This window comes from Lactuca sativa, chromosome 5 (genome assembly GCF_002870075.4).
Source record: "Lactuca sativa cultivar Salinas chromosome 5, Lsat_Salinas_v11, whole genome shotgun sequence".
Classification (NCBI taxonomy): Eukaryota; Viridiplantae; Streptophyta; class Magnoliopsida; order Asterales; family Asteraceae; genus Lactuca; species Lactuca sativa.
The window spans coordinates 268513389-268526398 of NC_056627.2; the positions used below are offsets into that span (position 1 = coordinate 268513389).

Consider the following 13010-nt stretch of genomic DNA (forward strand, 5'->3'; position numbering starts at 1 on the left):
TAACAAGACATTTTCCCTTGTTCTAGTCATCCAAAAAAATTATTTCTGTTCTGTGAAGGTTCTTCCCACCAAACGGATCCTTTATAATAGATTTCTATATTAAAGATACGCAGACATACAAAACTAATAAGTTTTTTCGAGGCTAATCAGTGAAAGCTCTGAGTCACCAGAATCAGGGACCCAAACAAGCTTTGATAAAAATCAGAAATTCAAAAATAAGCAACCATACATGACAATTAACTTTCATTTGTTGATCTCCATATTCTTTAACAAAAAAACAAAAATTATTTTACTATCAAAACAACATACCAAAATTTCAATTCAAAACTCATCATCCTCTTTCCCTTGGTTCAAAAACAAAACACCATATTACAACTTCACTCTCTTCTCCGATCCAAAACTTTCACCTTCACTTTCTTCCCGTTTTACCCTTGGCCGGGCCAGCCGGTTTCCCTTTCTGCCCTTTCCCACCTTTGCTACTCACTTTCCCTTTCCCTTTCCCTTTCCCTTTCCCCTTATCCTTAGTCATCCCTTGTTTCCTAGCATCACTCTTCATCCTCCTATCCACAAGCATCTTCCCTTTTCCAGCCCTCACTTGCACCCCTTTCTTAGCCACCACCAGTTCCTTCTTCGGCCTCTGTGGGACCGCTTTCTTATACAAAGTATCAATCATCTTCATCTTCGATTTCTCCGAAATATCCGCTTGATCCGAAATACTATTCGCCTTCTTTCTAACCTTCTCCATTTTCCTCATCGCAACGCGCTTCTTTCGGGCCTTCGCTTGGGCCACCTTCTTAGCGGGCCGAGCATTTATTTCCTTAAACTGGGCCTTCATTGCGTTCACCTCCTCTTTCGTTATCGGCTTCATTGGAACCATGTGCTTCCTCTCTTCATCTATGAACCATTTCGGTAGCCCTTCATCATCGTGAAACATGTATTTGTTGTACGCGTCATCCAGCATTTGTTCTCTTTGTTTCTTTCGCAACATTTTCTTCGCGCATGCTAAGATTTCGGCTTTTGTTTCCACGTCATCATCGGACGAGTCCGATGATGAGTCATCGCTCGAATCTGTGTCCGGGCCCGCGACTACCTCAAGATCTTCAGTAGGTTGGGATTTTGGGGCTGTTATGTTTTTCTTTGAGATTTTTGATTTTGGTTTGTTTGGGACCATGATTTGGGTGTTATCGGGTTTCTTCTTGTTATCGATTTGCATTTCGTCTTCTTCATCGTCATCACTTACGTCCATTTTTGTAGTTTCTTGTTCGTTTTCATCATCAAACACATCCTGACTAAACCATTTTGCTGCGATTTCTTCTTCGGTAGGCTCGGTGTCATCAAATGGTATCATCAATGGATTTGTTTCTTGAATTTGTTGATCGTTGTCAGAGTCTTCATCTGGATGAACATCTTCTTCTTCTTCTTCTTCGCCCTAAGAATATATAACAAAACATGTAAGAAACTAAGAACAATATTTAATTTAAAATTTCATTTGAAAATATATATATATATATATATATATATATATATATATATATATATATATATATATATAAAACCTCGAGAAGTTGTCCATCTTCAGAGTGTTTTTGCTTCAACCGTTTTCTCTGCTTTGTGCTCCCTTCTTTCTTTTCTATGTATTTCTCGTAGGCATCTTCGAGTAATTGTTCCATTTGATCATCATATCTGAAACCAAGATTTGGAATTTAATTAAAGCAAATTGCAAAGAAAAGCGACATACTTTACTCAAACTTCCAATACAGGTAGTGTACATTATTTTCACATAAGAGCAACATATTTGTATCTTTTTATCCATAATACACTAAGTAGCAACATACCTTCGACGCTCTTCTTCAGAGTCAATGTCACTGAGTGACTCATCTTGGGAGTCTGCTTGTGCTCTCTCATCATCACTATCTGCTGCTTCATTATTTGGACCATCATCTTCAGGGTTATCAACAGCCACCAGATCCTTCTTTCCCTGAGTGACAAAAATATTAAAAATTGTAAGTTTACTTCAAATGCATTAGTATCTAATTGAAATGCACATTAATATTAAATGATAAAAAACTGACCTTGATAGATGACAGAGAAAATAACTCGATATCAGTATATCCATCCTCCATTACATCACTCTGCATCCCAGTTGCTTTCCTTGCTTTATCCTACAGTTAACAGATTCCATTTTCAAGTTAATAAATAGTTAAATACATTATTCATTTACCTAAGAAACAATGTACTTCAATTTATTTGTTTCTTATAGCATGATCTTTTCATTTCTTCATAACATAGCATTGTATTTTCAACTGTCTCCTTAGTAAGGCAATTTATTTTGAAAAACATAACCAACTATAGAAGGGAAAAATGCTTTGTATTTAAATAACATAGCTATAATTAGGTAGATTTTTTTAAATAAAATGTTGTAAAAAAGGATAAATAAAAGTAGAATGCTATAGCATACAAATTAGTGGAATTACACTACTATTTTTTGCAACACAAAATGAGATTAGTGATCAAAGTGTATCAAACCTTAGCTCGACGTTTTGCAATAATCTTTTTTGCCTGTTTTTTCTTACGCAACATAGCATTTGTCAATGCCTCCATTTCATTCAGTGCTTCATCATCATCATCATCATCATCCTTCTTTTCAGGTTCAACATCTGCAGGTTTAGGGGTTTCCTTTTCAGGAGAGAAGGCCTTTCTGATATGAATACGCCACCTAAACATCCCATCAAAAAAAAAATCAAAATCGAGAAAAGGAAGTAATGCATATGTATGTGGCCAAAAAAAAAAAAAAGGAAAAAATGATTTTTACTTCAATAAATGCTTAAAGTCTTGCTTCCCTAAAACACGCAAGTCATCACATAGTGCTTTAACCTGGTAAATCAAGAAATCTGAAATTGTTAACAAATGGAAACACAATAATCACATCAAGAATAAAAAAAGAAAAAGGGACCTTAAGACATTACCTCCTCTGTAGTCAATGCATGATCCTTGATAGCTTGACAGGTGTCATCTTTGAATTTTATAGATGTAACAGAACCAAGAATATCTAGAGGAGCATCTGACCAAATAAACTCTGTAACTGAGCTGGTTTTCCTCAATGTTGTGTCACCATCTTCATACCTGATACATTAAAATGGTTAGCAACAAGCCAACAACTTTAGGGTTTAAGATTTAGTGTTTAGTATTTAGGGTTTAGGGCTTACCCATCACGATGTCTCTTCTGCTTTGTTCCTCTAAGTACATCAAGTACCTGAATTTGTAATTTTCACACACAAGATGAAAGCTTTTTAGTTTTCTGTTGACATAAGTTGGATAGTTATCAGAAGTGAAGAGATATTTGTACCTTTGGGGTTTCTTTTCCACTTTGGAAAAGATGCCTAACATCAAAAAGACGAGGATCTATCTTAGCAGGTGCCTTATATTTCAGACATACAATATAAATTTCTGCAGATGTGGAACGACTGGCAGCTGGTTTATCCACTTCAACCTTTTCAAATAACTGTCTAAGACAGTAAAGGACAGCATTGTAGTCCCGGGATCTAAAAACCTGTTACAGATGATACCAAGTGGTTAAAATTTAAAAATATGATGCTCTTTACATTGGATTAAGTGAGGGTAGGATCAAACATATAATAGAACATAGGATTGTTTGAATACATTTTAGCATGAATAAACAATACAAAAGGAACATTAGGAAGGCTAAAATGAGCTAACTTACACAAACAAGAAAAGCAAAAGGTTTTCAATCCAACAATTCAGATACAAATTTGTACCTGAAGTAAATATAAAGATGTGACTTTTCACAAATCACCACATGGAGAACACTGTTCACTCAGGTTATGCCAAAAAGCTTTAGTGCACCAGGCTCATCTTTCTATTTAACATTGATTATGGGAGTCAAAAACATCAAATTTACCTCGACTCCAAAGCAAGATTCGATTTAAATTAAAAGAAACTTGAAATGACTCCATTTCATTACAACAAACCTTTTCAAAAACAAGGAATCATCAACAAATTGAGGATATAACATAAAAGGATGTTTGGATGTGTGATTAAAGTGGTCATTTAGAGTGTTCAATAAAAAGTGATTATCATTCAGATTATTTAATGAAGAATGATCTAATTATCAATTTTAGGCACATGATTAATTATGATTATTGCTAAACATAACATAATCGGTTTTGTTTTCAAATTTGCGAAACACTATTCGAGTTATAGAAATGTAAAAGGTCGAGAGATGGATACCTTGGTAATAAATGCTCCTTTAGGGGCCAACAACTCCGAAGCAAGCTTAATCGAATCAATAACCAGAGAATTCTGACTCGTAGCCTCCTGCGCCCAAGCACCACCGACATTAGGAGATCCATCGTGCAACACCAAATCAAAGGCCCTAACACCATTATCAGACATCAATCTCTTAACAGTAGCCCTACACTTAGGCGTGGTAATATCTTCTTGCACCGCAATGGCGCCACGAATGGGGCGTATAGGGTCAAGATCGACACCAATCACAAGACTTCCAACAGGAACACGTTCGACGGCGGCTTGCATCCAACCACCGGGTGCGGCGCAGAGATCGAGAACGGCGTGAGAAGAACGGAGGAAAGTGTACTTGGAATCGAGCTGAATAAGTTTCCAAACAGCACGAGAACGGTAGCCATGTTCTTTGGCCAAGTGGTAAAACTTATCCAAACGATGCTTTCCCTTGGCCTTTCCACCCATCGTTAGCTGCTACTCGCGGAGGAAGTAGGGTTTAGGGAAGGGGACGTCTGTTATTATGATGATTTAGGGTTTACGGGTGGTGGAGGTAACTTGATATGAAGGAGTTCAAAGCGGCGCTTTTGTTGTCTACCCTAAACTTTTATTTGTTTCACTTTCGCCCTAAAATCGGCATAAGTTTCAAAATCCAAAGCTTCAAATTCATTATCTTTTAGCTAATTTTTGACCGAATAGTCGAAAAAACCGCTGAAAAATTAGTTGTTAAATAAAAGGTTATTTAGTAAAAAATGAAGTTTGATAAAAGTAGCTGAAAAAATATAAAATGATATAAAAAAAAACATTTAAAATAATGTGTTTTTATAATTAATTAAGGGTATATTTGGAAACTTTTTAAAAAACTCTTAAAAAGCTAGTGGAAGTAGCTTTTTAAAAAGTTAACTTATAAATTATTTTTTGGTTCGCCAAACATGACAACTTAAAAAAACTCGAAAAATAAGCTAGATTTTCAGCTATGTGTGGCGCGTCAAACACAGTCTAGAGTGAACATTTTGATCTCACGTGCTTCTTTTGTTTTTCTAATTTTTTTAAACAAATGTTTTTTAAATTTTGATTATCAATCATATATTATACAAGTAATAATTAAAATTTTTTAGATAATCGATTTGTGCAATATTTTAGTTAATTTTTGATATTTTTTTTACTAGTTTTGTGTATAGTATATCCAAAAAAATCTTAAATTAAAAATAAATTATAGGTTGAATCGGAGTTTTCAAGTAAAAATAACAAAATTATCACCTCTAGAGGCATTGTTAACTAATTGATCTAAATGGTATATGATATTATTATTTTTTTGAACAGGATATATAATATGATTTATAGAAAAATAGAGGCATTGTTAGCTAATTGATCTAAATGGTATATGATATTATTTTTTTGAACAGGATATATAATATTATTTATAGAAAAAAACGCATAGAAAAAATATGTATAAGATATCTAGTGTAGATGTAATACACCATGTTTTATGATAACATGTGAACCTGTTATGTTGGGTTATGTTTAGGTGGAGTCCTGGAGTTATCGATTATGGTGATGGTAACATAACAAGTCTTTTTATTCTTTCTCTTTTTAACTTTTAACATCATTTTCTAATTAATTAAGAAAATTAAGAGTATTTAGATGGTTGGATTTTCTTGTGGTATGATACACCCATAGCTTAAGATTTAAGATTAAATGCAATATTACGTATCTTTTATGAAAAGAATAATAAAACATTTAAAAAAAATGAAAGAAACCTTCCAAGTTCTGCTCATATCTTTATTAGAAAAAGTGAGATTAACATTGATATAATTTTTATATATAATTTTCTAGTTAAAATTTGGGTCGGGTTGAATTGGATTGCTAATGAGTGATAAATTTTTGATATGATTGAGTTGTGTATTTTAAGGAGAAAGATGATAACCTTTTAATATATAACTGAATTGTGAATGAGATAACCTTTCAGCAATAAAAATAAGGTTTAATAACCAAAACTTCAAACTAGACTATTACCAATCTAATTATTGGTGTTGCCAAATCCAAAAATACAACTCGGAATAAACACTACTCAGGTACTAACGATAGTTATTTGCCTATGTACGTTCATGTACAAAAAAATGGTTAACATTTAACCAAATCAAACATAAAAGTACTTGATGGCACTTAAAACCATATTGTATATCTAATTACAAATTCACATGGGACACACTATATAACATCCAGGAATGGACCATGGTTCAATCATTTTCATTTCAATTGAACCATGGTTCCATCTTTAATGGTGCACCCAGACTCCTTCAAAGCCATGTCAAAAAAACCACCTCCATCAATCCTCGAGTCCATACAAGGGGGAGCAAACTCCACAAGCATGTCCCTCAATGTAAGCACTCCTTTCACTCTTCCACACTCATCTACAAGAAAACTAAAATCACTTTTCTTTTCTGCCAAATTCTTCATAGCTTCCTTCAATGTATCCTTTTCCATGTTTGTAACCGGCGAGTCCATTCTCGGCCCAAACTTGTCTTTCAACACAAGCGTCCCAGCCGATATCAGAGCCCCAAGATCATGGTCAATGTCATCAAGCGCTGGACCCGTGTCTATGTGTATAAATTTTTCCACACTCGTATCCCTGTACACATTAAACACTATTGGTAAACTGATAACTGGTAACTGGTAACCAGTAACCAGTTACTGATAAAAATAAGAGTACATACTCTCTATCGGTAAAAATACGATCGTCAGCCAATAGGCGGTGAATGTCGCTAACTCTGACGCATCCAATGAGTTTCTCGGTTTGTCGTTTCACTACTGCAACCGCACATACTTTTTTCTTCCATAAAACATGAACCGCGTCTGCAATGGTTTGATCGTTATAGATTGAAACAACTTGGTCATTGTGGTCAAACCTGTACAAGTGTCTTTGAAAATTAGCTGAATTGACAAAAGGAAATATATTGGTTAACCAATTTGACAAATATTTCTTTCAACCTGAAATCCGACAATGGTTTATCTGCAATGCTGTCAAACCACTCAAGTCCGCTCGATTGTAGGAGTACATGGTTTACCGAATTCTATCAAAACAAATGTCAAACTTAAGCTTCTATGTTTGGTGTGCATTATTAGGTGAGGATAGTTACCTCGGTAACAAAGCCCACGACTTTTGAACTGGAATGTTGGGTCACGGGGACCACACTTGGCCGATGCTTAGATAACAACAAAAGAACATGAAATAGTGTTTGGTCTCGTTTTACAGGGAACACGGGATCCCACATAAATGATGCTGCTAGTTCGCCTATCTGGAGCATATCAAATAAATGTATATACAACAACACTAGATGGGATTGGGAAAAAGAAGAATCAGATCGGAAGAAAGAAAGAAACAGGGTCTTAGTGATTCATGCATAAGGTATGTAATGTCAATGTTGAAACAGTTTAAAAAGAACACCTGACCTTAGTCTCTGAAACAACTGGAGTTTGATAGAGCAAGGAGAAGAATCCTTGTGGCTTCGTCTTCTTGGATTTTTTAGCATTATCTTTCTCGCTCCCAAAATGATGTTTTTTGAATTCCTAGAATGGAGTGGTTCGTCGAGCATTAAAAAATGCAAAAATAATCAAATCAATGGGAGGAAGTACCTGGAGAGTCCAAAGAACCATATTAGAGAAGCTTATGAACCCAACGTAGGGATGTGAGAACGATGTGGTGAAGGTCGTGGTCGGATCTGGTTCCAAACCGTCTGCAACCAGGGCTCCACTCACATTCTTCTCATACAACATCTTGATCACGTCCTTTACACATTCCTGCGTTCTCACAACCAGAACTGCCATAAATTCAAATCACAACGTCAATCATATCATCCACCCGAAAACCCTAATTTGGTGTTCGTTCATAATGAATTTGCGATTGGAAGGTGTACCTGTGGAGGGGGAATTGTGGATTCCAGGAATGGAGGAGATAGGTATATGATCAAGGAAGAGTTGAAGAGCACTGGCGGCATCCACCGATGGTGTTGTCGGAATGGAAACACCGGCATCGGAGTCGGTGTCGGAATTGGGATTGGGATTGGAGAGGGTTGATACGATTGCCTCTTTCTTCTCGATGATTCCACCTTTGGAATCGTTCACTATTTCTTCCACCTTTCTCAGATCCATTTGCATTTCTTCTTTTCTTCATGCTTCTGGTTCGGTTATGATATGTTGGTTATGGTTATGGAATGTACACGTGTATTTTCTTGCCACGTGACTTTATAAATGCAGAACTAAAACGACTCAAAATAATCAAACGGGCTTATGTCTCGATAAAATAAAATGTTAAAATGTATTTGATAAATTTGTTTAACAATCTCCGGTCGTATCCAAATTTGTAAAGACCTAGTTTGAAAAATTACATACTACAAAAATGAGGTTTTTAACCAAACTAACTAGTTAAACCTATTTTTTTTACTCGTTTTCCACGACAAAAATAGAATCAAAAAAGTATTTTTATCGAGTCAAAAGTTAATCTCGAATGAGTATCCAGTACATAGGGAAAATAAATTAATCTACTTCTTCTAAGTCATTCACAAATCATAGTACCCACCACTAATTATTATAGTGATCGATGTCACCTCATCACCACATTCAACCATTAAACATATAGGATATCCACCAGTATATTCTTCTTATTATTTTATTTTTAAATAAAAAACAAATATATTATTGTAGAGATAGGCAGAAAGAGTTAGAAAGAGATAAAGAAAAAAAAAATTGCATTCGATATATACAACAATCCACCACGACCACTACCAACTAGCCCTGTCGAAAATACCCGATACCCGAATTACCTGCCCGATTTTTTCGGGTATCAGGTAAATCAGGTCGGGTAAATCAGGTATTGGGTAAATTTTTCCGGGTAATCGGGTCACCCGATTTTTTTTCAGGTCAGGTAAAGGGTACATTTTTTGGGTTTCGGGTATACCCGAATTACCCAAATTATTTAAAAAATTCATTTTTTTTGTAGAGCTTGTACTATATAGCAGATATTTGATCACGCTTCAACTAACTATCATTATTGTAAAACATAAATATATTTATTATGACAATACGACAGTAACAATATTAAAAGTAATTTTATATATCATCACGTTCTTTAAAACTTAACTGTTTTCTAGATTATAGTTTTTATTGCAACTAACAAACTCATTATCTTGACGAAACTTCAGAACATGACAAAACTTATGGCTACATTTAGCTTAAACATTTTAAACTTTTAAATTAAGATCTTTAGGTATTTGTTTTTTTTTAACATCTTATTAGATTAGATTAAGTTGTTAAAAAATTACTTGATATCTCATGTATTATTGACTAAAAAATCTCAATGTTCAAAGCTTGAGTAACTTCGTTTATGTCTCGTTTGTTTATATAAACAAGACTAATAAAGCACGACATATTTATTTTATTAAATTTATTTTCAGGTGAAATTCAAAAAAAATATTATATATTTCGAGTAATACCCGAATTACCCACACCTGACCCGATACCCGAATTACCCGAAATTAGTTTGGGTAGGGTAACGGGTAATTTTTCTAACATGAAAAACTCGAATTACCCGAAACCCGAAAAAATTACCCGTTCAACACCCCTACTACCAACCACTATGCACCGGGATGGTGTTTGTGGTTAGTGGTTGCTGTCATATCAACCACGAAACCCTTTGTGAAGGGTGTAACATAAGGTCTACTAAGAGAGTAGTATTTGTTACGCATGTTATTTTTTTATACTATGTTTTGACACGTGGCAACCTTATAACCCTTCTTTTTTTTCCCGGCCAAGTTAAATGCAATCGTATAAATTTACTTCTAGATTTTAAATCAGATTCAAATTCTAAACAAAATCTTATCCTAATTTGTTGATCGATCATGTATCTCTCTCCCCTAGTTTCGCTTTTTTTTTTAAATAGAATCACGAATAATCCGCCATTTTAAAATCCCAAAGATGAATACTCTTATGTCGTTTTTGTTGCTCTCAGCTACCAATAAAATCGTCGTCTGATTCAAATTCTAAATAAAATCCTATCCTAATTTGTTGTGGTTGTCTTATTTATAGGTTTTAAGCCATGAATTTGTTGGTACATCAAATGTTGTAGATTACATAGGTAATTTTTTAACAAAATTTTTAGTTTCGGATTTTGCATATGAACTGCTTGATGAAATACTTATTCGTTTATACTGAACTTTTTCAACATCGGTTGCTTCTTTTTGTGTTTTTTGATTTCCTATGACAATCAAATGTTTTTGTTGTTTGGAATCAGGTATTTGTTGGTTGTTTGTTTGTTTTGGCTCCTAGTTCTTGGTTCTTCAGCATTGCATAAGCCATTCGATCCATTTTCTTACTGAGTTTTTGTTTGTTATTGTTGTTTGTAACATGGGTTCAATAGAAAATAAGACAATTTTGAGATCTATAAGGGAGCTGATACATACGGATTAACACTCTTACCAAACTTAACACTCAATAGTTGAACCGCATAATTCATAAAATCTCTCTAAGTAAGCATTAACCAATAGCATAAACGTATAAAATATTCCTCAATCTTTTCCCTAATGTCTTTTACAAACAACATAATGAAATCAATAACATTCAAATTGCCTCTCATATTGTCAAATGATTTAGTACTGATGTTGCAGTGTTGATGTTGCAAGTATGTTGCGGTGAATCAACCATGATTGAAGTCGTGATATTGCTTCTTCAATAAGTTATTGAGAATCCAACAAACCGAAGATTTGTTCTTCTATTAGACAGGTAGGTATATTATTAAAATACAATTATTATTGAAAATTAAAATAGTTGACCATTTTACCCTTTCTTGCAATTTTGTCTCATGTATAATTTTATCTATATTGGCAACTATCTTATGAGCTCTTATAAACGTTTGGTGAACAGTTAACCCTCTTTTGGAATAATCACTTATTAAAAACAAACCTCTCTTTATTATCTACATTAAGAGTATATAAGTATATAAAGAAATTGGTTATCCTTATCTTGCTAGCCAAGTCTTCTTACCCATCAAGTTATCTACTTTCCTAGTTTATCTTGTTTATTTTTTTCTAGTTTATCTTTTCAAATCGTTTCCTTCTTTTCTATTTTTATTATGTATTTAAACCTTGGGGCATGAATGAAATCAATAAGCTTTTGGCAATACTAAAATATTTCTGGTATCAGAGCAGATCTTATAGATTCGTCTCCTAAGAAGCCTCTGATGACTTCATCATGGTCGGAGGAGAAGAATCATCCAACAAAAACAAAAACAATACCATCGACGCCAATTCCACATACTACATCCATGCCTTCGATTATCCAAGACAAATCCAAGTAAACGATCCCCTCACAGACAATAACTACAACGATTGGTCACAAGAGATGTTGAATTTCATGTTCGCCAAAAATAAAGTTGGCTTTGTCGATGGGACGATTTAGATGCTAGAAAGACAAATCACCCAACTACATGTCATGGATGAGATGTGATGCGATGGTGAAGAGATAGCTGACCACGACTATAGAGAAAAACATCAGGGGCAGCATGAAATATGCAAACACTCCGTTAGAAATATGGGTTGATCTGCGAGAAAGATTTGGAAAAGAGAGTGCACCAAAAGCTTATGAATTAAAGCAATCTCTCACTAACACCCATCAAGAAGGTATGTTCGTTTCCGGTTATTACACCAAGTTTCAGGTGTTTGGGATGAGATTCAATCAGCTCCCCCGCCCCACGGTGCACTTGCAATAAATGTGATTGTGATATTGGAAAAAGATTGAATGAAGCTAAAGAGAATGAGAGATTGTATGAATTTTTGATGGGTTTAAATGGTGAATTTAGCACTATCAGGACCCAAATATTATCCATGAGTCCCATTCCTACCCTCCGAACCGCCTACCATATTATCGCCAAAGACGAACAACAGAGGGCAATTTTCGCCAACAAAAGAACAGCCATCGATTCTGCTGCTTTCCAAGCTTTTCCACCAAGTCGCCCAGAGGATTTTTCAACCCAAAAATGGAACAAATCAACGCAAAAAGATGTAAAAAATCCCAACAACAGTGAGTTAGAACATTGTGAATTTTGTGGAAGAGATGGGCACAATCGTAAAGTTTGTTTTAAGTGAATAGGGTATCCAGAATGGTGGACAAACAAAGGAAAACGAGAAAAGACAAGCCCAAGGCTGCTTGCATAGATGCAGAACAAAGCCTCATTGCAGGATTGATGGTTGTACAATATCAGAAGTTTGTAAAACACTTTGCTAAAGAAGAAGGAAACGTAAGGAACAACACAACACCAACAATAAACATGGCTGGTAAGCTTGATCAAAAAAATGTTTGGGTTATTGATTCTGGTGCAACTGAACACATAACCTGCAAGACATATTAGCTTAAAAATAAGATGAAAACCCCTTTTAAAAATCCCATCATTATTCATGATGGAGACAAAATACCAGTACAGGGAAAAGGTGATTGTACATTAATTGGTGGTGCAAAAATAAAAGGAGTCATACATATTGTTGAGTTCAATTGCAACTTACTTTCAGTCAGTCTACTTACTAACGACCTCCAATGTGATATAACCTTCTTTCCTGATTTTTGTGTAATGCAGGGCTTGCAATCGAAGGACTTGATTAGTGCGGTTAAGTGCAAAGGTGGTCTATACTGAATGGGAATTGTGGCGAACGAGAAGACAGCTATGATGACCACATCAGACATCGATATCTGGCACAAAAGGTTAG

The 13010-nt window shown here is 34.8% G+C and overlaps 3 protein-coding genes across 3 annotated transcripts; 1 reads left to right on the forward strand and 2 right to left on the reverse strand.

Annotated features, from left to right (window-relative positions):
• Positions 1-216: 216 nt before the first annotated feature.
• On the reverse strand, positions 217-4832 carry LOC111890606 (adoMet-dependent rRNA methyltransferase spb1). The gene is made up of 10 exons (XM_052771648.1): positions 4249-4832; positions 3347-3550; positions 3207-3253; positions 2967-3123; positions 2813-2874; positions 2527-2716; positions 2073-2162; positions 1836-1978; positions 1557-1683; positions 217-1429 (listed from the first exon to the last, which is right to left on the reverse strand). Exons 1-10 carry the CDS (start codon positions 4723-4725, stop codon positions 410-412), a joined length of 2517 nt encoding a protein of 838 aa, XP_052627608.1. The 5' UTR covers positions 4726-4832; the 3' UTR covers positions 217-409.
• Positions 4833-6220: 1388 nt separating this feature from the next.
• Positions 6221-8473, reverse strand: LOC111890699 (SNF1-related protein kinase regulatory subunit gamma-1). Its single transcript, XM_023886815.3, has 7 exons — positions 8175-8473; positions 7894-8078; positions 7711-7827; positions 7398-7556; positions 7249-7331; positions 6975-7166; positions 6221-6889 (listed from the first exon to the last, which is right to left on the reverse strand). Exons 1-7 carry the CDS (start codon positions 8413-8415, stop codon positions 6508-6510), a joined length of 1359 nt encoding a protein of 452 aa, XP_023742583.1. The 5' UTR covers positions 8416-8473; the 3' UTR covers positions 6221-6507.
• A 3339-nt stretch (positions 8474-11812) lies between these two features.
• Positions 11813-12395, forward strand: LOC111888542 (uncharacterized). The gene is made up of 2 exons (XM_023884720.1): positions 11813-11930; positions 12055-12395. The coding sequence occupies exons 1-2, from the start codon at positions 11813-11815 to the stop codon at positions 12393-12395; spliced, it is 459 nt and encodes a 152-aa protein (XP_023740488.1).
• Positions 12396-13010: the final 615 nt, after the last annotated feature.

Coding starts and splice junctions, on each gene's coding strand:
- LOC111890606 (XM_052771648.1), bottom strand. CDS start 4,725: ATGGGTGGAAAGGCCAAGGGAAAGCATCGTTTGGATAAGTTTTACCAC. Junction 2,163..2,526: donor TTGCAAAACGTCGAGCTAAG/GTTTGATACACT, acceptor TGTTAACTGTAG/GATAAAGCAAGGAAAGCAAC. Junction 1,430..1,556: donor AAGATGGACAACTTCTCGAG/GTTTTATATATA, acceptor ATATATTCTTAG/GGCGAAGAAGAAGAAGAAGA.
- LOC111888542 (XM_023884720.1), top strand. CDS start 11,813: ATGAAATATGCAAACACTCCGTTAGAAATATGGGTTGATCTGCGAGAA. Junction 11,931..12,054: donor CACTAACACCCATCAAGAAG/GTATGTTCGTTT, acceptor GATTGAATGAAG/CTAAAGAGAATGAGAGATTG.
- LOC111890699 (XM_023886815.3), bottom strand. CDS start 8,415: ATGCAAATGGATCTGAGAAAGGTGGAAGAAATAGTGAACGATTCCAAA. Junction 8,079..8,174: donor CCACAATTCCCCCTCCACAG/GTACACCTTCCA, acceptor AATTTATGGCAG/TTCTGGTTGTGAGAACGCAG. Junction 7,332..7,397: donor TCGTGGGCTTTGTTACCGAG/GTAACTATCCTC, acceptor TTGTTTTGATAG/AATTCGGTAAACCATGTACT.